This window comes from Mustelus asterias, chromosome 11, assembly GCF_964213995.1.
Source record: "Mustelus asterias chromosome 11, sMusAst1.hap1.1, whole genome shotgun sequence".
In the NCBI taxonomy this organism is placed as follows: Eukaryota; Metazoa; Chordata; class Chondrichthyes; order Carcharhiniformes; family Triakidae; genus Mustelus; species Mustelus asterias.
Window position 1 is genome coordinate 100,796,194 of NC_135811.1, and position 21,891 is coordinate 100,818,084.

Genomic DNA, 21,891 nt, shown 5'->3' on the forward strand with positions numbered 1-21,891 from the left:
CTGAAGTGTTGGCTTGGCTGTTTCTTAGTGGGGAGGCATTATGATCAAATTTATCTTGTCCTCTTCCCAAACACCCAAACACAAGCACTGCCAACAGTGTTTAGCCATTCAACAGCCCTCATGGTCCCCCTCCTTGTAAGGTTGCCAACTCTGGGTGAATATTTTTTGGAGGTTTCAACACTTAATCCAATGCTTTGAAATGCTCTGCCAATCAGCCCTTTTCCCCATATTTGCTTTATTAATATAATAAATCAGCAAAAATGTTCAATGAAAATAAAACACACTTTCTTAAATGGCTGTGGTGCTGGAGGTTGACTTCCAATTGCTGGAGACTCCCGGGCAGTCCGGGAGGGTTGGCAACAGGGAGGCTCAGTACCCACAGTGCACCGCGCTCCTCCAGTCCACCGGAGGGCGCTGCGAACCGCTGCTGATTGGCTGCAGTAGCGGCCGGGGGCGGGGCTGACGGTCGGCTTTTTGATTGGTCAGTTCTGTGCGGCTCTCTGATTGGAGGGGATGCAGGTGGGCGGGGGCTGGTCTGGCGAATGGGGTGGTGGCTTGTTGTGAGGTGCCGCGGAAGATGGCGGCGCTGTGCGGGCGGCTGCTGAGATGCAGAGGTGAGAGTGCGGGGGGAAAGGGATAGGAGCAATAAGATGGGCCGAATGGGAAAGGAGACGAGGCAGCTTTAACATTCATCCTCTTTGTCGAGCTTCCCTGACCAAAACATTTAATATTCCCCCTTTTAGATCCATCTCCCTGCTGCAAATCTCCTAGTTGTTGGGAAAAGCAATGAGAGTTGCATTTCTATAGCGCCTTTCGCCACCTCAGGATTTGATTTATTATTGTCCCATGTATTAGCATACAGTGAAAAGTATTGTTTCTTGCGCGCTATACAAAGCATACAGTTCATAGAGAAGGAAAGGAGAGAGTGCAGAATGTAGTGTTACAGTCATAGCTAGGGTGTAGAGAAAGATCAACTTAATGCAAGGTAAGTCCATTCAAAAGTCTGATGGTACCAGGGAAGAAGCTGTTCTTGAGTCGGTTGGTACGTGACCTCAGACTTTTGTATCTTTTTCCCGAAGGAAGAAGGTGGAAGAGAGAATGTCCGGGGTGCGTGGGGTCCTTGATTTTCAGGCTGGCGGGATATGTTCAGGGACTGCAGAGAAACCTAAAAAAGTGTGCTGTTAATCGAGGGCTAAGTGATGATTTGATTTATTATGGTCACATGTATTGGGATGCAGTAAAAAGTATTGTTTCTTGTGCGCTATACAGACAAAGCATACCGTTCATAGAGTTCGTAGGGGCGAAGGAAAGGAGAGGGTGCAGAATGTAGTGTTACAGTCATTGCCAGGGTGTAGAGAAAGATCAGCTTAATATATGGTAGGTCCATTCAAAAGTCTGGTGGCAGCAGTGAAGAAGCTGTTCTTGAGTCGGTTGGTACGTGATCTCAGACAAGTCTCCCAGTTGCTATTGGGAAAAATGATGAGACCTGCATTTCTATAGCTTTTTATGTCACCTCAGGACGTCCCAGGACTCTTTACAGCTAATGAGTTACTTTTTAAAGTGTAGTTACTGCTGTAATGTAGGAAACACCGGCCACAGCCAATTTGTGCACATCAAGGTCCCAACAAAACAGCTCTGTGACAAATGACCAGATAATCTTGTTTTACTGCAGCGATAGTGGAGTCAGACACTTTAGGAACATTTAAGCGGTTATTGGATAGGCACATGGAGCACACCAGGATGATAGGGAGTGGGATAGCTTGATCTTGGTTTCAGATAAAGCTCGGCACAACATGGTGGGCCGAAGGGCCTGTTCTGTGCTGTACTGTTCTATGTTCTATGTACTGTGATTTTGTTTTTAAGGAAAGTTCAGCAGGTCTGCCGACTGAGTGGCTCGCTGGACTATTTTAGGGGGAACTGAAATAGAAGCAAAATATAACAGAAAGTGCTGGAAAATCTCAGCAGGTCTGACAGCATCTGTGGAGCGAGACAGAGCCAACGTTTCTAGTCTCAATGACACAGACTCAAAACGTTAGCTCTGTTCACTCTCCACAGACGCTGTCAGACCTGCTGAGATTTTTCAGTATTTTCTGCTTTGTTCCAGATTCCAGCGTCCGCAGTGTAATTTTGCCTTTATAAAAGCAAAATACTGTGGATGCTGGGTCTCTGAAATAAAAACAGCAAGTGCTGGAAAAACCCAGGTCTAAAGATGTGTAGGTTAGGTGGATTAGCCATGATAAGTGTGCCCCTCCCCCACCCCCAACTGTGCATCACACCACCAGTGCCACAGTGGAGTGTCAGCCTAGATTTCTGTGCCTGCGTCTCTCAGAGTGGGACTTGAACCCACAGCTTTTGGACTTTTGAGGTGAAAGTGCTAACAACTGAGCCACAGCTGACATCAATGACTACAATAAAGTTTAAGTTTATTTATCAGTGAGCTTACATTAACGCTGCAATGAAGTTACTGTGAGAATCCCCGAGTTTCCACACTCCAGCGCCTGTTCGGGCACACTGAGGGAGAATTTACCATGGCCAATGCACCTAATCAGCATGACTTTCGGACTGTGGGAGGAAACTAGAGCACTTGGAGGAAACCCACGCAGACACGGGGAGAACGTGCAGACTCAACACAGACAAGGCCAGAATTGAACCTAGCGCTGTGAGGCAGCAGTGCTAACCACTGGGCATGCCGCCCAAAACTGGATGAAGAAGGCCATTCAGCCAAACCCAATTCATTCAGTCACCCTGGAAAACCCTCCAGTGTCACCCCACTTGCAGTGTATTGGTTTCCAGGCATTTCTCGGTTTTCATTGAAGAGCATTCAATAAGATCTGATCTGCTCCTCAACTTCACCTTCCTGCACTATCCTTGTATCCCTTAGCTTCCTTAGTATCCAAAAATCAAGTTGCACTTGATATGTCTTTCAGATGAGATGTTAAGCTGAAACCCCATTAATTCTCTAAGGTGGTTGGCACTATTTTGAAGAAACGCCAGGAAGTTGCACTTGATTTTGAGGCCACTCCCATTTAGGATATTTGAGATGACAGTTCTGATGGTTTCCAAAGTCTGCATACTTCACAGTTGTAAATGTGACTTTCACTGCTATTCCTATCTACAATGGCAATAGTGCTGCCTCACAGCTCCACAGAGACCTAGGTTCAATTCCGGCCTCGGGTCACTGTCTGTGTGGAGTTTGCATGTTTTCCCCATGTCAATTAAACCGGTGCTCCAGTTTCCTCCCACAGTCCAAAGATGTGCGGGTTAGGTGCATTGGCCATGCTAAATTGCCCCTTAGTGTCCCGGGATGCATAGGTGAGAGGGATTAGTGCGGTAAATACGTGCGGTTATGGGGATAGGGCCTGGGTGGGATTGTTATCAGTGCAGACTCGATGGACTGAATGGTCTCCTTCTGCGTTGTGGGGATTCTATGATTCATTCCCATCATTCAGACTTTTTCAAAAGATTTAGGTTGTTCACAAGGCGGGAAGAAAATTTGCCTGAATAACAAATGCTTGGCCTCCTGAGAGCCCAGAGTGTTCACTAAAACCAAGTGTTTTTGTTTCATGAAGGGTGGTTTCCATCCCGGCAGATTGTGCGCCATGGATCCAAGGCTGTGACTCGCCACCGCAAACCCATGCACATCCTGCGACAGAAGCTATTGGCTGTCACACAATACATTCCTCCGAAGCCTGCCGTCCCGGAAAGATGCATCAAACCCAGGAAGTTGGAGGTCCAAGAGGTGAGGACATTTTATGAGTGTTGCTTTGGGCTTTGATTGACATTTCTTCTCCACTGTCTGCGGTGGGGGGGAAGGGACTGAATCAGGAAATATCTTTTATGGAATGTGAAGATTTATATATTTTACTGAACATTTTTGGCAGGGATCTACCAAGGGCTATGCAGATTTGCACATAGTTTGGTTTGTTTCTTGACAAAAGCAAACTGGGCAGGCTAAGAGGATGTTCCTCTTATTGATAGATCTCCTGTACTGTTGCTAACAGATGCTTGGCACAAATACACAACTCAGTGGCAAAACATAATATAGAAAAGACAAGGGTAGTTGTTTGTTTCTTTACGGAGCTCTCATTCATTGTCTGGGTGGGAATCCTGGAATTCTGGGTGTGCCTACACCACAGGGACTGCCGTGGTTCAAGAAAACAGCTCACCGTCACCTTCTCAAGGACAATGAGGGATGGGCAATAAATGCTGGCCTTATCAGCGACGCCCGCATCCCATAAAAATGAATTTTAGAAAAGCAACATAATGGAGTTCATGTGCTAACATGCCTAATCATAGTAAGAACTAGGAGCAGGAGTAGGCCATCTGGTCCCTCGAGCCTGCTCCGCCAATCAATAAGATCATGGCTGATCTTTTTGTGGACTCAGCTCCACTTACCCGCCCGCTCACCATAACCCTTAATTCCTTTACTGTTCAAAAATGTATCTAACCTTGTCTTAAAAACGTTCAATGAGGTAGCCTCAACTGCTTCACTGGGCAGGGAATTCCACAGATTCACAACCCTTTGAAGACGTTTCTCCTCGACTCAGTCCTAAATCTGCTCCCCCTTATTTTGAGGCCATGCCCCCTAGTTCTAGTTTCACCCGCCAGTGGAAACAACTTCCCTGCTTCTATCTTATCTATTCACTTCATAATCTTATATGTTTCTATCAGCTCTCCCCTCATTCTTTTGAATTCCAATGAGTATAGCCCCAGTCTACTCAGTCCTCATAAGCCAACCCTCTCAACTCCGGAATCAACCTAGTGAATCTCCTCTGCACCCTCTCCAGTGCCAGTATATCCTTTCTCAAGTAAGGAGACCAGAACTGTACACAGTACTCCAGGTGTGGCCTCACCAGCCTCTCATACAGCTGCAACATAACCTTGCTGTTTTTGATAATCAATTCTGTTACACAATTTCTTCTACAAGGTGGGAAGAGTACCATTTCCTATAACAATAACTAAGGTGGCACAGTGGTTGGCACTGCTGCCTCACAGTACCAGGGACCTGGGTTCAATTCCGGCCTTGGGTGACTGTCTATGTGGAGTTTGCACATTCTCCCCGTGTCTGTGTGGGTTTCCTCCGGGTGCTCCGGTTTCCTCCCCCACAATCCAAAGATGTGTAGGTTCGATGGATTGGCCGTGGTAAATGTGTGGGGTTACGAGGATAGGGCAGGGAAGAGGCCTGGGTAATATACTCTGTCAGAGAGGTGATGGCCTAGTGATGTTATCACTGGACTATTAATCCAGAAACTCAGCTAATATTCTGGAGACCCAGGTTCGAATCCCACCAGGGCAGATGGTGGAACTTGAATTCAATAAAAAAAAATCTGGAATTAAGAATCTACTGATGACCATGAAAACATTGTCGATTGTCGGAAAAACCCATCTGGTTCACTGATGTCCTTTAGGGAAGGAAATCTGCCGTCCTTACCTGGTCTGGCCTACATGTGACTCCAGAGCCACAGCAATGTGGTTGACTCTCAACTGCCCTCTGAAATAGCTTGGCAAATTAATCAGTTCAAAGACAACTAGGGATGGGCAACAAATGCTGGCCCAGCCAGCGATGTCAATGATTCTCGAATGTATAAAAAAGAGTCAGTGCAGACTCAATGGGCTGAATGGCCTCTCCTGCACTTAAGGGATTCTATAACTTTGCAAATACCACATTATTTATCACCGCCATCCCCAGTACTGAAAATGGATGCACCTTAAACATGGTTCCTTTTTATTTTTGAGAGTGTCACTGGCAAGGCTGGCATTTATTGCCCCATCCTAAATGGTGTTGGTGAAGTTGGTGGTGAGCCACCTTTAACCTGGTGCAAATCCATGTGGTGTGGGTGCACGCAAGGTGCGGTTAAAGAGGGAGTTCCCGGAATTAAAGGCATTGAAGGAGCGATGGTAGAAGGAATTATAGAGTCAGCCTAAACTCCATGGTGGCATTTTACCTCTGAGTCAGAAGTTCAGAGGTTCACACCCAATCCACATTTGAGCACATAGTCTCGGCTGGTCATTCAGGACAGCGGAATTTTGGGTGGGCAATTAAGGAAGCCATGGAATATCCTCAGAGCATGCAGGGTGGCACAGTGGTTAGCACTGCTGCCTCACAGCACTAGGGAGCCGGGTTCGATTCCCAGCTTGGGTCACTGACTGTGTGGAGTCTGCACGTTCTCCCCGTGTCTGCGTGGGTTTCCTTCGGGTGCTCTGGTTTCCTCCCATAGTCCGAATGACGTGCTGGTTGGATGCATCGGCCATGCTAAATTCTCCCTGTGTACCCGAACAGGCGGCGGAGTGTGGCGACTAGGGGATTTTCACAGTAACTTCATTGCCATGTTAATGTAAGCCTACTTGTAACTAATAAATAAGCTTAAAAAAAATAAGAAGTGCTAATGATGGGCAGGAGTGGGAGGTGTTGCCAGTGAAATCCAAGCAACAGAATCACAAGTTTCAATGCAATAGATTAATGAGAGTCCGATTCAGACTGGAATAAAACTGCATTCTGTTTTAGGAAACAACAGCTTGTGTTTATTTATAGCACTTTTAGCATGAAACATCCCAAGGTGCTTCACAGGAGCATTATAAACAGATTTGACACCAAGCCTTGCGAAGCTATATTGTGTCAGATGACCAAAAGCTTGATCAAAGAAGTTGATTATTAAGGAGTGTTTTAAAGGAGAACAGCGAGGTTTAGGTTGAGAATTGCAGAGCTTAAGTTTAAGTTTATTTATTAATGTCACGCATCGATTTACATTAACACTGCAATTTAGCTACTGTGAAAATCCCCTAGTCGCCACACTCCAGCGCTGTACGGGTACACTGAGGGAGAATTTAGCACGGCCAACGCACCTAACCAGCACGTCTTTCGGACTGCGGGAGGAAGCCAGAGCACCCGGAGGAAACGCATGCAGACGCAGGGAGAAGGTGCAGACTCCGCACAGACAGTGATCCAATCGAACTTGGTGCCGTGAGGTCAACAGTGCTAACCACTGTGCCACCCTGCTGCCCAGATAGCAAGGCCCTGGCAGCTGAAGACAAGCTGAAGACATGGCCACCAGTGGTGGAGAGGTTAAATTCAGGATGCTGAAGAGGCTGGAATTAGAGGAGTGTGGACACCTTAGAGGGTTGTGGGGCTGGAGGAGATTGCAGAGATAAGGGTGGGGTGAGAATGGATTTAAAAACAAGGATGAAAGAAGTGCATGAGACTGGTTAGACTCTGAACTTGGGGAAATCTGCATTCTGTCGCTATTAATCTTTTTCACAAGACCTGGAAAAAAAGAAATGCTTCCACCCAAAGAGATTTATTTGGGAATGTATAACTTTAGAACTAGACAGAGGGGAATATCTTGTGGGATATTTTGTTTATGCAGTTGCAGTACTTGACTTGCACCACCAGAGGCCCCTTGTGAGCCACCTAAATGTTGTGATCTCAAATGACAAAAGCTGTCAGCAATTTGCAGATTACAACCCATTTTGTGTTCAGCAAATGAAAACCTGATTAAATCCTAATTCATGGAGGCAGTTAATAAATCAGTGTGGAGTTCAGACGTAGGGGGCCAGTTGAGTTGGCTTACTCTCTGCTGGGACAGGTGGTGGGAGAACCGGCCTCCGTGTCCTTGGAATAGTGAAGGGAAGAAGCCAGCCGTTACTGATCCCTACCTAATGGAAGAGGCACCACCCCAGGTATTGTGGGGGGAAAGACTTGGCCTTGATGCTGCTCAAGGATGGAAAGCCTGCCAAAGCTTGCTGCCTGGGGAGGTAAGAATTGGCCCATTATCCCTGTGACTTCTCAGAGCTTTTGGCAGTTTCCAAGAGAGAAGCACGGTGAGTAGCTGCTTTATTTCTAGCTGTCCGCGATGCCCACCGCTGTCTGTTAACGAAAGCATCTGGTGCACGTAATGGCGTTTTGCTGTTTTCCTTATTCGATCCCGAGGCTTTTCATAATAATGTTTGTGCAAATCTCTCCTTTAGCCGTCCGGTTTGGAAAAGCTCCTACAACACGACGTGGAAATGACATTCAGAGAGAATAAGATGATTGCCATTTTCCAGAACAACTCCATGACCTCCGAAGAACTGAAGCTTCTTCGACATCGATTACTGAAGCACGAAATTCGCATGAAATTCTTCCCTAACCAGGTCCTCCTCCTTCACTCTGTATCATGTGTATCATTCGAACTAGCGCCATTCATAGAATTACAGCGGTTTGGTGAGCAGTGTTAGTTTCATGACTGATTACGCCCCTCCCCCCCCGGCCCCCATTTTCTCCCTCTTTCCCCAGAAGGTGTCACCTCCTCTTGGAGATTCCTCGAGCATCGGTGGCTCTCCATTGTTTTGTTGAGGTGGCTATCCTCCATGTCTGACTCTACGGGCGGCACGGTGGTTAGCGTTGCTGCCTCTCAGCGCGCCAGGGACCTGGGTTTAATTCCCGGCTCCAATCGCTCTCTGTGTAGAGTCTGCACGTTGTTGCAGAGCCTAGTACATAGCCTGGTCCATCACGCAAACCAGCCTCCCATCCATTGACACTGTCTACACTTCCCGCTGCCTCGGCAAAGCAGCCAGCATAATTAAGGACCCCACGCACCCCGGACATTCTCTCTTCCACCTTTTTCCATCGGGAAAAAGATACAAAAGTCTGAGGTCACGTACCAACCGACTCAAGAACAGCTTCTTCCCTGCTGCTGTCAGACTTTTGAATGGACTTACCATCTATTAAGCTGATCTTTCTTTACACCCTATCTGTGACTGCAAAACTATAATCTGACCCCTCTCCTTTCCTTCTCCCCTATGCACTGTATGTTTTGTCTGTATAGCGCGCAAGAAGCAATGTTTTTCACTGTATGCCAATATATGTGACAATAAATCAAATCAGTACCAGGGCCATTAAGGCTGGGCAATACTTGCCTGTAATGCCCATGTCCCTATCAATTAATAAAAAAAATAATTCTAAGTTTAAAGATTAAAAATCTTCCGGTTGATATGCAGAGGGATTGCTCGTGGAGAATTGAGACCAAGATTACTGTCAAGGTGACTGTCTGTGTGGAGTCTGCACGTTCTCCCGTGTCTGCGTGGGTTTCCTCCGGGTGCTCCGGTTTCCCCTCTCTCTCCAAAGATGTGCAGGTTAGGTGGATTGGCCATGCTAAATTGCCCCTTATTTGGGATTGTGGTTGGTGCAGACTTGATGGGCCAAATGGCCTCCTCCTGCACTGTAGGGATTCTATGACTCCATAATCATGCAAATGTTGCTGGACTGGGATTCGAACCCATAACCTTGTGATTTAGAAGCAAGTTTATCAATATTTAGTTTATTTTATTAGTGTCATAGGAGGCTTACATTAACACTGCAATGAAGTAGCAATATGAGCCAAGTCTGACACAACTGTAAAACTGGCCGGGCGTCATGTTGCGATCGACAATTGAAAGGGATCATACCCAGGCATGATGTTAGAAGTTTGGTTCACGGCAGCAAATCTCTTAAAGGAATATTTCAGTGTTTATTCAGTTTACTTTCTAATAGTAACAGTTGTGGAACTCATTGCCACAGAGGGATGTGGAGGCCAGGTCATTGAGTGCCTTTAAGACAGAGATAAATAGTTTCTTGGTCAATAAGGGGATCGAGGATTCCGGGGAGAAGGCAGGAGAATGGGGATGAGAAACATATCAGCCATGATTGAATGGCGGAGCAGACTCGATGGGCCGAATAGCCTCATTCTGCTCCTATATCTAATGGTCTTATGTTGCTGTTTGTTGTTATTGCCTGTTTAAATCAAGTAAGTTAGTGGTATTTTAATATTGAGAGCCACTGTCTAAATACACATCTCAGTGATGGCTTTTTCAAGTTCGCGTTTTGTAACGTCACTGATTATTTTTCTGTCTCAGATCCTGCGTTCATATCTAGCAGACACCAAATACAAGAACCTGCTACCCTTGTTTATTGGTCACAATATTATGACTGTGAGTAAGGAGCCCAAAACTAAAGAGCTCCTGAAGACGGTGCGCAGTACGACGCAGATCAGCTTGCTGGGTAAGAGCAGTGGAAGAATTATGTTCAAACTGGAACCTTAGTTATTTCCAGTTGCTTAAAACCTAAAAGTTAATTTCACACATTTCATTAGTCTGCAAGCTGTCTCTTACAGAACCAGAAGCTTTGGTCTAACAATTGCTTTTCTTCACTGGAATGAAGATGACATTGTATTCAAACACGTCAATGCATAAATATTTCACTCGCATTGTTACGATGTAAAAGTTGTGGAACACGGATTCCTGCATATACCAGTGGGTTCCTGTTTAATGGGAGAAGATTTCAGCTCTTGATTTAATATCCTCTAACATTGTGGAGATGGTGGTGTTGTCACAGGACTAGTAATCCAAAGTAATGCTCTGGGACCCGGGTTCAAATCCCAGCACGGCAGATGGTGAAATTTGATTTCAATAAAAATCTGGAATTAGAAGTCTAACGATGACCATGAAACCGTTGTCGATTGTTGGAGAAACCCATCTTGTTCGCTAATGTCCTGTAGGGAAGGAAATTTGCTGTCCTTACCTAGTCTGGTCCCCAGACCCACCGCTCTTAAATGCCCTCTGACACGGCCCAGCACTCAGTTCAAAGGCAATTAGGCTTGGGCAACAAATGCTGGTCCAGCCGAAAGACTGCCACTGTTTGCAATGCCTCTGGTCACACCGTCACACACGGTGTCAGGGCATCAAATGCATTTAAACATTTATTCTGACTTTATTAGTGGCTTGCTTTATTGAACTTGCTTTGTGAAAGTGGCCATTCTGTGAAATAGACTCCCAAGAGCGAAGGTGGAAGTAGTTAGTATTGATCCGTTCAGATGTAAATGACATCGATTTCAGGCTGCAAATAACATTTTTGGATAGAGTGCATGAGTAATTTGAGACGTGATGTGTGATCAGTGTGGCATGCCCTGGACCTGTGGCTCCCCGCCACTGGGATTTTCACACCAAGTTCCCTTCACCCATCACCCCTGTGCTCACTGAACTTCATTGAATCCTAGTTGGGCAATCTTTCAATTTTGAAATACTCTTCCTTGTCTTCCAATCGATCCGCAGCTTTCCCTAATCCCTGAAAGGTTTTCGAGCTCGACAACCCTCTGCTATTATAATTCCCACACTCTTGTACATCCCCAATTTTATTCGCTTTATCATTGGTGGCTGTACTTTGTCTAGCTCCAAAGCTCTGCAATTCCGTTTCTGTACCTCTCCTGCCTCCAAGGCGCTGCTTGTATCTTTGCTTTATTCTTTATTCATTGGCAGGCCAGCATTTTCTGCCCATTCCTCGTTGCCCTTGGAGGGCAGTTGAGAGTCAACCACATTGCTGTGGCTCTGGAGTCACATGTAGGCCAGACCGGGTAAGGACGGCAGATTTCCTTCCCTAAAGGACATTAGTGAACCAGATGGATTTTTCCGACAATCGAAAATGGTTTCATGGTCATCAGTAGATCCTTAATTCCAGATATTTCTTTATTGAAATTAAATTTCACCATCTGCCGTGGCTGGGATTTGAACCCGGGTTCCCAGAACATTAGCTGAGTTTCTGGATTAATAGTCTAGCGATAATGCCACTAGGTCATCACCTCCCCCTCTATATACCATCGTCTGTTAGCAACACCATCAGTCTGTTTATTGTACAGCTGCCAGTACATTGCAGGTGCTAAATCTTGTCCCTGGTGATTGTGCCATATTTTCCTATGCAGGTGCTTGTATCGAAGATGTACTCTTCAGCAGACAAGGAGTGGTTAACTACTCCAGACTCCCGGGAATGCAGATGATCCATGGGGAGATTGTGGGCGGCCTGACTCTAATGACATCTCAGACGTGCCAACTCCTGCAAGCTGGCCCCGTGCACCTCACTGCGCTGTTGGAGCAGTACTTGAAACAGCAGAGTGGAGCTGCCACTGGACTGAAAGAGACAGAGAATCTTGAGCAGAAGGAAATACCGGAGAGTCAAGGACCTTAGGACTTTCGGGCATTACCTGGATGACAAAGTACCTTTCCCTCTCTCGGGTTAAATGGGTTGAAGATTAAATAAAACAAAGCTTAGAGATGTAAAGGATTGTTTAATAATTGAAAAGTAACGGTTTTCCCTACACACATGTCCCTCTATCCAAATCTATTACTTTTATCATCTAGGCCTTTATTATACTGATTGATCTTCATGGATATAGATTGAAACATTCCCAGAATGAATGAACAAAAAGCAAAGTTTGAATCTCAGGATATTAGAATACAAACAGTTTTAAACAAATACAAGTTATTTGTGAGGATACAAGTTATCGGGCGGCACGGTAGCACAGTGGTTAGCACTGCTGCTTCACAGCTCCAGGGTCCCAGGTTCGATTCCCGGCTCGGGTCACTGTCTGTGTGGAGTTTGCACATTCTCCTCGTGTCTGCGTGGGTTTCCTCCGGGTGCTCCGGTTTCCTCCCACACTCCAAAGATGTGCGGGTTAGGTTGATTGGCCAGGTTAAAAAATGCCCCTTAGAGTCCTGGGATGCGTAGATTAGAGGGATTAGTGGGTAAATATGTGGGGGTAGGGCCTGGGTGGGATTGTGGTCGGTGCAGACTCGATGGGCCGAATGGCCTCCTTCTGCACTGTAGGGTTTCTATGATTATTAGCTGCCATCTGTATATGTTGATTTTTTCGGGTGTAATTTGATCAGTGTTCCAGTCCAATTCAATGAGAACCAGTTGTGGAACTTGGCTCCACAATTGACACTGACCGACTATACCAGTTTTAATTTCCTCAGCTATCTGGCTGTGGGATGAGAAGGAAAAGCGGAACACTGGCTACCTGAAACTGAAATAGTCCCATCAGCGGAACCAGACAGCTTTGAATTTTATAATCCGGAGATGCCGACGTTGAACTGGGGTGGACAACAGTAAGAAGTATCACAACACCAGGATATAAAGTCCAACAGGTTTATATGGTATCATGAGCTTTTGGAGCGCTGCTCCCTCCTCGGGTGAATGGCCCCGGGCACTCACCTGATGAAGGAGCAGCACAACGAAAGCTCGTGATACCAAATACACCTGTTGGACTTTAACCCTGAATTTTATAATGGAACGTTGCTCCCGCAGAGAGAATTCCGTGTATTTTCCAGCATTTCCGACTTCTATCTTATTTATGATCCTGTTGGTAATGGTGGGCGAGATGTTAGAACTCCGATCAAGCAAAGGTATTGGACCAGCTCGTTTTATCACCTGTATTCTGTTCATGAAATATGGGAGCTTGAATTTTACGTACCCCATTAGAATGAAATGTAGAAACTAGAGAATAGAACAGTCCCCTAATACTTTTAAATGTGTTACAGACCATCTCTGCAATCCACAATAGGGACGGCACAGTGGTTAGCACTGCTGCCTCAAGTGCCAAGGACCCGGGTTCAATTCTGGCCTCGGGTGACTGTCTGTGTGGAGTTTGCACATTCTACCCATGTCTGTGTGGTTTTCTCCGGGCGTTCCGGTTTCCTCCCACAGTCCAAAGATGTGCGGGTTAGGTGGATTGGCCATGCTAAATTACCCCTTAGTGTCCCAAAATGTGATTAGTGGGGCCTCGGGGAACAGGTCTGGGTGGGATTGCCCCTTGGTGTCGGGGGATTACGTGGGGTTACAAGCCTGGGTGGGGATTGTTGTTGGTGCAGACTCGATGGGCCGAATGGCCTCCTTCAGCACTGTAGGGATTCCACGAATCTGGCTTCATTAACTCACTCAGAATTTTGGAAGTGGACTCTGGATGGCGATGCACAGCAGGTTTAAAATACTAAACAAGACGAGCAGCAATGCTGTAAAATACAATGAGTGCTATACTGAACGCCAATACAGTGGACTCCTGTGTGCATTTTGGTTGTACCAGTTAAAAAGGAGGACAAAGTGATTCCTGCTCCATGGTCAGTTTAATGGTTTCGGCGGCGATGTTTTATTTGATTTTAATTCCTGCTCTCGCCCCTCCCCGGGCTAGAAGAAGGAAAATGAGATACAGTTCCTGCTGGTGATTAAATAATGCTTGTTAAGTGCCTACCGGTGGATATCATGTAACAGTCGCAATCCACGACCCCGCTGACACTCTGTCTCGGCTTACACAAGAAAAATGGCCACTTGGGCAAAGTATTAGTGGAACAGTGGTGCCAGTGAAACCATTAGCTGATGGTACAAGGACTAAGGGGCACAGGTTTAAATCTTAGTGCAAGAAGTATGGGGGAAATGTGGCGATTTTATTTTTCTCTCACTGTGTGGTAATAACCTGTAACTCGCTGCTTGTAAGGGTGATGAAAGTGGAGATGATCAGTCATTACAAAAGGACATATGATAGGCACTCGAGGGGTGAGGGAATGCGACTGACTGGAATTTTTTTATTCATTCATGGGACATGGGCGTCGCTGGCTGTCCAGCATTTATTGCCCATCCCGAGTTAAAGTTTATTAGTCACAAGGCTTATGTTAACACTGCAATGAAGTTACTGTGAAATTCCCCGAGTTGCCACACACCGGCACCTGTTCGGGTCAATGCACCCTAACCAGCACGACTTTCAGACTGTGGGAGGAAACCTGAGCACCCGGAGGAAACCCACGCAGACGCGAGGAGAATGTGCAAACTCCACACAGACAGTGACCCAAGCCGGGAATCGAACCTAGGTCCCTGGCGCTGTGAAGCAGCAGTGCTAACCACTGTGCCGCCATGCCATCCCAAGTTGTAAGGGCCCCTCGTTGCCCTTGCTCAGAGGGCAGCTGAGAGTCAACCACATTGCTGTGGCTCTGAAGTCACATGTTGGCCAGACCAGGTAAGGACAGCAGATTTCCTTCCCTAAAGGGCATTAGTGAGCCAGATGGGTTTTTCCGACAATGGTTTCATGGTCATCAGCAGGTTCTTAATTCCAGATGTATTTTATTCAAATTCTACCATCTGCCGTGGCGGGATTCGAGCCCGGGTCCCCAGAAAGTTAGCTGAGTTTCTAGCGATAATACCACTAGGCCATCGCCTTCCCACAGATTGGCAGCGGTTGCTCAAATTTAGCCCTAGCATGGGATCTTTGACTCCTACACTTGTGGACAAATTTCAGTTTGTGAAATACGGAAGCAAGAAGATCTACCAGGAGGCAATCTGATTCACCAAAGAAAAACTTGTTTATCAGATGCTGTAGAAAACTACTCTTTAAAGAATATATTAATTAGGGTTAATTTTATTTGAATTAATGTTTTGTCAAATGTTATGATTTTTCCTGTGTTGATCAGTTTATATGTAATTATTGAATCTGTCAATAAATCTGATCACATACTTTTAGCCTGTACAAGCTGATCTTACCGTGTTACTTTCTATGTTTCGGAAGGGACGGCTGAAGGTGTATTCTCCAGGAATCAATTCAGCATTCTTACAGGTCAATGTTTAAAAATATTCGTTCATGAGATGCAGGCAATGCCAGCATTTATTCCTGTCATCACTATCTTTCCTGACTCTGTTCACCACATCACTCTGGAACTAGAATAATTTGTTAAAGTCCAACAGGTTTATTTGGTAGCAAATGCCGCTGTTGCGCTCTGAAAGCTAGTGGCATTTGCTACCAAATAAACCTGTTGGACTTTAACCTGATGTTGTTAAACTTCTTACTAGAATAATTGGCAGACTCTTTATTTTACATCATGGAAATTACTCTATTCTCCATACATAAACACGGGATTTTCATAGTAACTTCATTGCAGTGTTAATGTAAGTCTCCTTGTGACACTAATAAATTGTTGTAGGGAAATATCCCTTTACCAGTGCAGAATAGAAGTTGAGTCGCAAATCAAGGTTCAAAGCGTGTCTTTATTGTACAATTACTGGGATCCCAGGGAGACCCCCGTAGCCAGCTCAGAAACAGTGGCTTGGCCACGTTGATCTCAATTGAATCACATCAGCTCTGGATCTTTATAGGGATCCAAATTCGCGCGGGAACATTTGATTATGCTTTTTTACACAATGTATAAAGTGGTCTGTCAGTTTCAAAAGTCCCTAGGAAGTTTCATCGATTAGCATTTGTATGGTGTGTGTTCGTGTTAATGGGATTACTTGGTCCTGCCCCGGTGTCTAAATGCGTTTCCCATTATCATCTCTATGTGTCCTCTTATTTGAATTGATCCTATTGTTCCGTGTCTGTGTTTCCTGCTTGTGAGATTGAGTGTTAATGTCATCCTGTCCTGTTGGGTGTCTGGAGTATTTCATTCTTAACCTTTTATCCTTATCTCTTAGTTTATCAGATTTTTATGTCTGCCTTGGCCGAATTGGTAATATTTCAGTGATAGCTTGGTTTTGATAACCCACTCTATGTCTCGTTTCATAGGGATCTTGATCGTCCTTGGCCAGTTTAAAATGCAGCTGCGCGCTGTTGCTAGGCAGATTAGGGATCTTCCGTAGTTTCTGAAATTCGTGAGTCTCTCAGCTGTGCAGGGGGGGACCCGATCGAATATCCATCCGGGGGTGCCCCTCTGCATTGTTGGCCCGTTATGAGTGGTGCCAATTAGTCCAATAAGTAAATATGTTTGATGATACAAATATGGTTTTCTGGAAAATTTCCTCCTTCAGTCCCTCCTCTCGTCCAGGGGGTGCCATTCATGGCTGACCCCCCATGGACGACCTTCAGAGGAACAGTGATTTGTACAGCTGTTGTCCTTGCCGTTGTTCCTCTTCTTCTGTGTCGTTGTTAAGTTCTTGCATCTGGATACTGGCAGTGGGTAGCATTCTTGATGTAATATTTGCACATATCACTTTAATACAGGTTAGGCCAAGGCAGAGTGTGAACAGGATGGCTACTACTAGGATTAATCCCTTCATAATACATGCTCCCCAAACTGTGTTAAACAGCCATCCTAACCACCCATCAGTCCCTGTTAACCCCTGTTTAAAGTTATCCAATTGTTTTTGTATCCCGGACATGGCTGCTGTTATGTTTAGTGTCTCGTCGTGTACGTATGTGATGCATTTTTCCTTGATGATGGTGCATACCCCCCCTTGTCTGGCTAGCTGATAGTCCACCGCATATCTCGTTTGTTGTGTGTATAGTCTGAGTTCTGCGAGTTCTTGGTCAATTGCGCCTAATGCTTGGAGGGTGTTGTTTCCTAAAATGGTCAGTCCACATATGAAGAAGTTCCTATTACTGGCACTGATCACCCCTGCGGCGCCTCCCAGGGATAGTGTCCCCAGAAATCCATATCCTAAAGAAGACCCTAGTGTGACAGGGGCCTGCCAGTCGGAGCAAAATTCTGCGCTGATGGCCCTGATCACTATGCGTTTCTGGACATGCCCTTCACTTGGGCATGGAACCGTGAGAGGTCTGATTGTCCCTACGGAAAAGAACCTTGGAGGCCTGTCTGTGGCCGTCATATATACATTTTTAAATAAAAACACGTACCCGTCTTTAACCCGATAACATGCATTACCCCGGGGTCGTTTGACCGCATGGCCCCATCTTGTGGAACCTTCCCTCCCCTGGACTGTCCACTTGATTGTACCTCTTGGTGAGAATCAAATGGATATGTCCCTGAGGCTGAGCTTACGTGGGTGCCGTTGCACTTGCCACACATAAGCTGCCTACCCGCGGTGACTGCAATGCATTTTTGTTGCTTGCAGTCACAAGTGAAGTGTCCTTCCCGGACCCGGCACTCCTGGAGAGCACAATGTGCCTCAGCGCACGAATCATTTTTAGGGACAAAGGCATGCACGCACCCCCATCCCTCTCCCTTAAAACATTGTGGGTAGTTCCCATGTGTCTCCTCCGGTTGGGGTCCCATCCCCCTTAGAATTCCCGGCTCAGTGAGCTCTACACACCTTCCTTGTATCCCTTGCTTAAAGTACCCAATATGTTCTTTGCAGGGTGCCCCCGATGTGTCAATAGTGAATAACTCTTGTGGGAGCCACCCTGGTGTTGCGATGAATAGGGAGTTTACTGATCGCGCTGAGGGGTAACAAGCGGTCCTATTCCCATAGATCTGGATGTGTGTTTTCAGGAATAGGTTTCCTTCCATGATTGGTGGTTCTGCTCCCCTAACCCCCATATGTTGGAGTGTATTTACAATGGTCAGGGTTATTATCAGATATGTCCCTGTTCCCATATCGCTCTTTTTTTTTCAACAGTATTTTACAATTACAGTATATACAGAAAATAAACAGGCAATTAAATTAAAAGTAGTTGGTTCCGACGTCTTGATAGTAGATCTGGTCCTGGTTCCTGTGGAAGTTGAATGAGCAAAACGGTATTTTTTTAGTTCATTTGTCCTCATATAGTTTTAATTGGGTCCAGTGTTTCCAGACCCCCTGTCCCCTTTTTTTCTATACAGGCACAGGTATCTCCGCTAACAATGACCTCGTAAGGTCCGTGCCATCTTGGGGCAAATCCTGGTTTTGCAGGAAGCACTTTTGTTAATACCCGGCTCCCGGCTTTTGGGACTTCTGGTAATATTTCTGAGTCCCCCTCTGCGTCGACCTGTGCCTGATTAGAAATTACGGACCGGCGCATCCCCTTCAATTGGGTGCTAAGGTCTCGGATGTATTGTCGGATACATCCATTCATTTGTATGTAGTCTTATCAAAAGACATCGCTTTCCCCATTAAAATCACATGCCATACAGTTCCGATCTTTATATGAGTACTCTTACACTATCTCTAATTTGATCATTTGTTTGCGTGCAAGCGCTACACCACAGTACTTCACAAAATAATTATGTCTTTATCAATGCCCAATATAGTATATGAATATATCATACAAAGTTGGTTAAGGCTTTTCAGGATTTGATATTCTTGTGTCTATATGGCAGTGCTATACTGTATAATAAAAATAATCAAGCGGCAGTTGTATCATACCACTTTACACATCGTACCCGTGATATCCAAACCCTTTTAATTTAAGCCGTTTCTTTTTTTAAACTGAGCTCCAGATCGAAACCCCCGCACTCTAGGAAAAGTAACAGGCGCCGAATCAAAATCAAAGCAGGTACAATACATACCAGTTATTTGATTAGGAACATTTTGGTTTCTTAACTGGCTAGGTTTTAAGCTTTGCAGTGCTTTTATATTTGGCAAACCTTGAACCTTGATGGCTCATGAAATTCCGACGGCAGTACATAATTTTAACTAGTTCAGAATACTAAACTATCTGACGTTCGCAAATCGCGATATTCTGCGATTAATACTGTATTTCACTGACTTGATATACTTTAAACTAATTCATAGACCTCAGTCTTTTGTTCCTGCTTTTCTACCTTTCCACAAAATAACTTATTTTCTTCTCTTAACTCCTCAACTAACTCTTATAATTTCTACTTCAAGACAAAGGAAAGAGCACATGCTTCCTTCCAAGGTTTAAATCCTTTCTTAACATTAAAACAAACAACAACAAAGCATCCACGCAACCACTTTGTTTAAACACACACACACACACATGGAAGCTTCCAAAAGTCATTCCACAGTACATCCTTTTTCATTCAAACTTATCATTTCAGACTGGGATGAGTGTAAAACATTCAAAGAGAATACAGAACATTGATTAAGACAATCGCTTTTATTCTTCTTTCTTCCAAACTGTAATTAACTCAAAGCAGAAGTAAATTCAAGAAATCCTATCACTTTAATCTTTAACAGTTTTAACACTCTCCCAGCCCCCTGAGGCTAAACCAAGGTGCAATACACTGCACCCACTGCCTGTAGCAAACATTCCACAGGAACAAAGAGCTCCCTGCTCTCAATCTAATTACAACAACAACCACCTACATTCGACAAGCTACCAGATCTCACAAACACACTGAAATACAAAAACTAAGATCTCTCCTATCCATCTGCTGCCTTTCCCCTGGCGTAAAAGGCTTATAGGTTGCCTTTGGTTGTGCTAACGTCCCTCCTCTCGTGACTGGCGCTAGATTATAATTTTCTACGTTTTCTTCTGATGCTGGAGTGGCTGTATGTTTCTGCACTGACTCGTATGGGCGCCGAGGGTCCGTTTCCTCTGATCTCTGCGTTATCTCCGCAGTGTGTCTTCTGTGTTCTAATTCCCTCACTCTCTCCTGTAATACTTTAATTTGTTCTGTCTCTTTGTGTCTCTCCTCCATTGAGGCATTTACTTCCTCAATTAGTCCAGCTAACTGGGTCACTAATATTACTCCCATTACTTTTGTTTTGTCCCGTTTAACTCCGTCTACCCACTTTCTCTGATCTTCTAAAGTTTGTGATGCGTTCCACCCGTTCCGTTTCATCTTTGCAACAATCGCTTCTCTGGCTAACAGATACTTCAAAATGAGAGCTACTGCAGTTTCTCCCTTAACAACGTGGTCTGCCATTTTTCTGTCTAGCAGTCCTGCAACCCCCGTATGCTGGCTGCTACAGTAAAAGTGCCTCAACTCTCTCCCTTATCTCCTGTCACTGATACTGCCCCAGCACCGTCTGTATTGCTGTAGGGCCTCGTAGTGAGGTTCCAGTGGGTCTCTTTCCCCTGGGCTCCCCCAACTATTCCTGACACCTCACGCTTGGACTATTTTGTGTTGTCTTATTGGGATGTGTGCTGGTTGTTTAGTGGGTTTGTCCGCCCCTGTTCCCAGCCCCTCTAAGTACAACGCCTCCCGCTCGGCCACCACCCCCACTAGCAGGGTTGATCCGTTACCCCAAAACCGGGTATCCTGCTATGGGCTGTGGTGTTCCCTACAGACGAACAAGGTTATCAAACTCCGCCCGGGTCCCTAATGGATCCTCCGTCGTCGTGTCTCTTGGTCAGGATGGATCGGGTCCCCTTTTCCTCAACACTTACACACATGTATTCTGTTATCAAAGCCCCTGTTATAGTTAGTAACTGTATCGACTCTGAGGTTGTTCGTCCCTTCAGAGTCAGTGTTGTTACCCGATTTACACTGTCCGTGCCTTGCACCCTGAGTGCCTGTGCCTCTTAGCGCCCGCTTCAAAACCCAACCTTAGCGTGGGAGATTTCTCCTCTTAACGTCCAGTTTAGGGTAGGGCACCTTGAGTCAAGCACTCCCTTGTCCTATTGCCTTGGCACAGACAGTGGTTTCATTTACAATCCTGGGTTAGTTACACCAATTAGTTCTGCATGCGGTACTTATCTTTATATTAGTCTTAATTCCTGTTATCAAATAGCCCAAAACCTGTTATCTTTACCTCTGGTCCTTTACTCCTATTAAAGTTAAAAGTTACTTACCTTCTTCCACGCGGTCGTTCTGACCTGTACCTCTTTAGTGCGGACTTCTGTTTCAATTTAAAAACTTAGGCAAGATTATACAGTTCTACAAGACAACAATACTTAAAACAGACAAACCCTAACCCTTAAAGGTACCTCACTTTGAACGGAGACCTGCACTCGCCTTTGACTGCTCTGGATTTGTATCAGATTCGTTTAAATTTGATCCCGACTTTCAAACTGTGGCCATCAGTCAGAAGTCAGATATCAAATCCTGCTGTGACTACGCCATTTTGTTGTAGGGAAATATCCCTTTACCAGTGCAGAATAGAAGTTGAGTCGCAAATCAAGGTTCAAAGCGTGTCTTTATTGTACAATTACTGGGATCCCAGGGAGACCCCCGTAGCCAGCTCAGAAACAGTGGCTTGGCCACGTTGATCTCAATTGAATCACATCAGCTCTGGATCTTTATAGGGATCCAAATTCGCGCGGGAACATTTGATTATGCTTTTTTACACAATGTATAAAGTGGTCTGTCAGTTTCAAAAGTCCCTAGGAAGTTTCATCGATTAGCATTTGTATGGTGTGTGTTCGTGTTAATGGGATTACTTGGTCCTGCCCCGGTGTCTAAATGCGTTTCCCATTATCATCTCTATGTGTCCTCTTATTTGAATTGATCCTATTGTTCCGTGTCTGTGTTTCCTGCTTGTGAGATTGAGTGTTAATGTCATCC

At 45.3% G+C, this 21,891-nt stretch overlaps 1 protein-coding gene across 6 annotated transcripts; it reads left to right on the forward strand.

Moving 5' to 3' along the window:
• The first annotated feature begins 496 nt into the window (after nt 1–496).
• On the forward strand, nt 497–15,302 carry mrpl10 (mitochondrial ribosomal protein L10). Of its 6 annotated transcripts, none has more exons than XR_013499000.1 (6): nt 497–614; nt 3,570–3,739; nt 7,966–8,130; nt 9,871–10,015; nt 11,709–13,332; nt 14,668–15,302. XR_013499000.1 is itself a non-coding variant. In XM_078224095.1 (5 exons), exons 1-5 carry the CDS (start codon nt 578–580, stop codon nt 11,969–11,971), a joined length of 780 nt encoding a protein of 259 aa, XP_078080221.1. In that variant the 5' UTR covers nt 497–577; the 3' UTR covers nt 11,972–15,297. The 6 variants fall into 6 exon arrangements, 1 of the variants encoding a protein (XP_078080221.1); XR_013499001.1 differs by having other exon boundaries at nt 11,709–12,345; nt 14,627–15,297; XR_013499002.1 differs by having other exon boundaries at nt 11,709–12,338; nt 14,627–15,297.
• Nucleotides 15,303–21,891: the final 6,589 nt, after the last annotated feature.

Bases quoted from the DNA above. Each gene is read 5' to 3' on its own strand.
- mrpl10 (XM_078224095.1), top strand. From the start codon at position 578: ATGGCGGCGCTGTGCGGGCGGCTGCTGAGATGCAGAG. The intron at 615-3,569 runs GTGAGAGTGCGG...TGTTTCATGAAG, and splicing joins GCGGCTGCTGAGATGCAGAG to GGTGGTTTCCATCCCGGCAG. The intron at 3,740-7,965 runs GTGAGGACATTT...TCTCTCCTTTAG, and splicing joins GGAAGTTGGAGGTCCAAGAG to CCGTCCGGTTTGGAAAAGCT.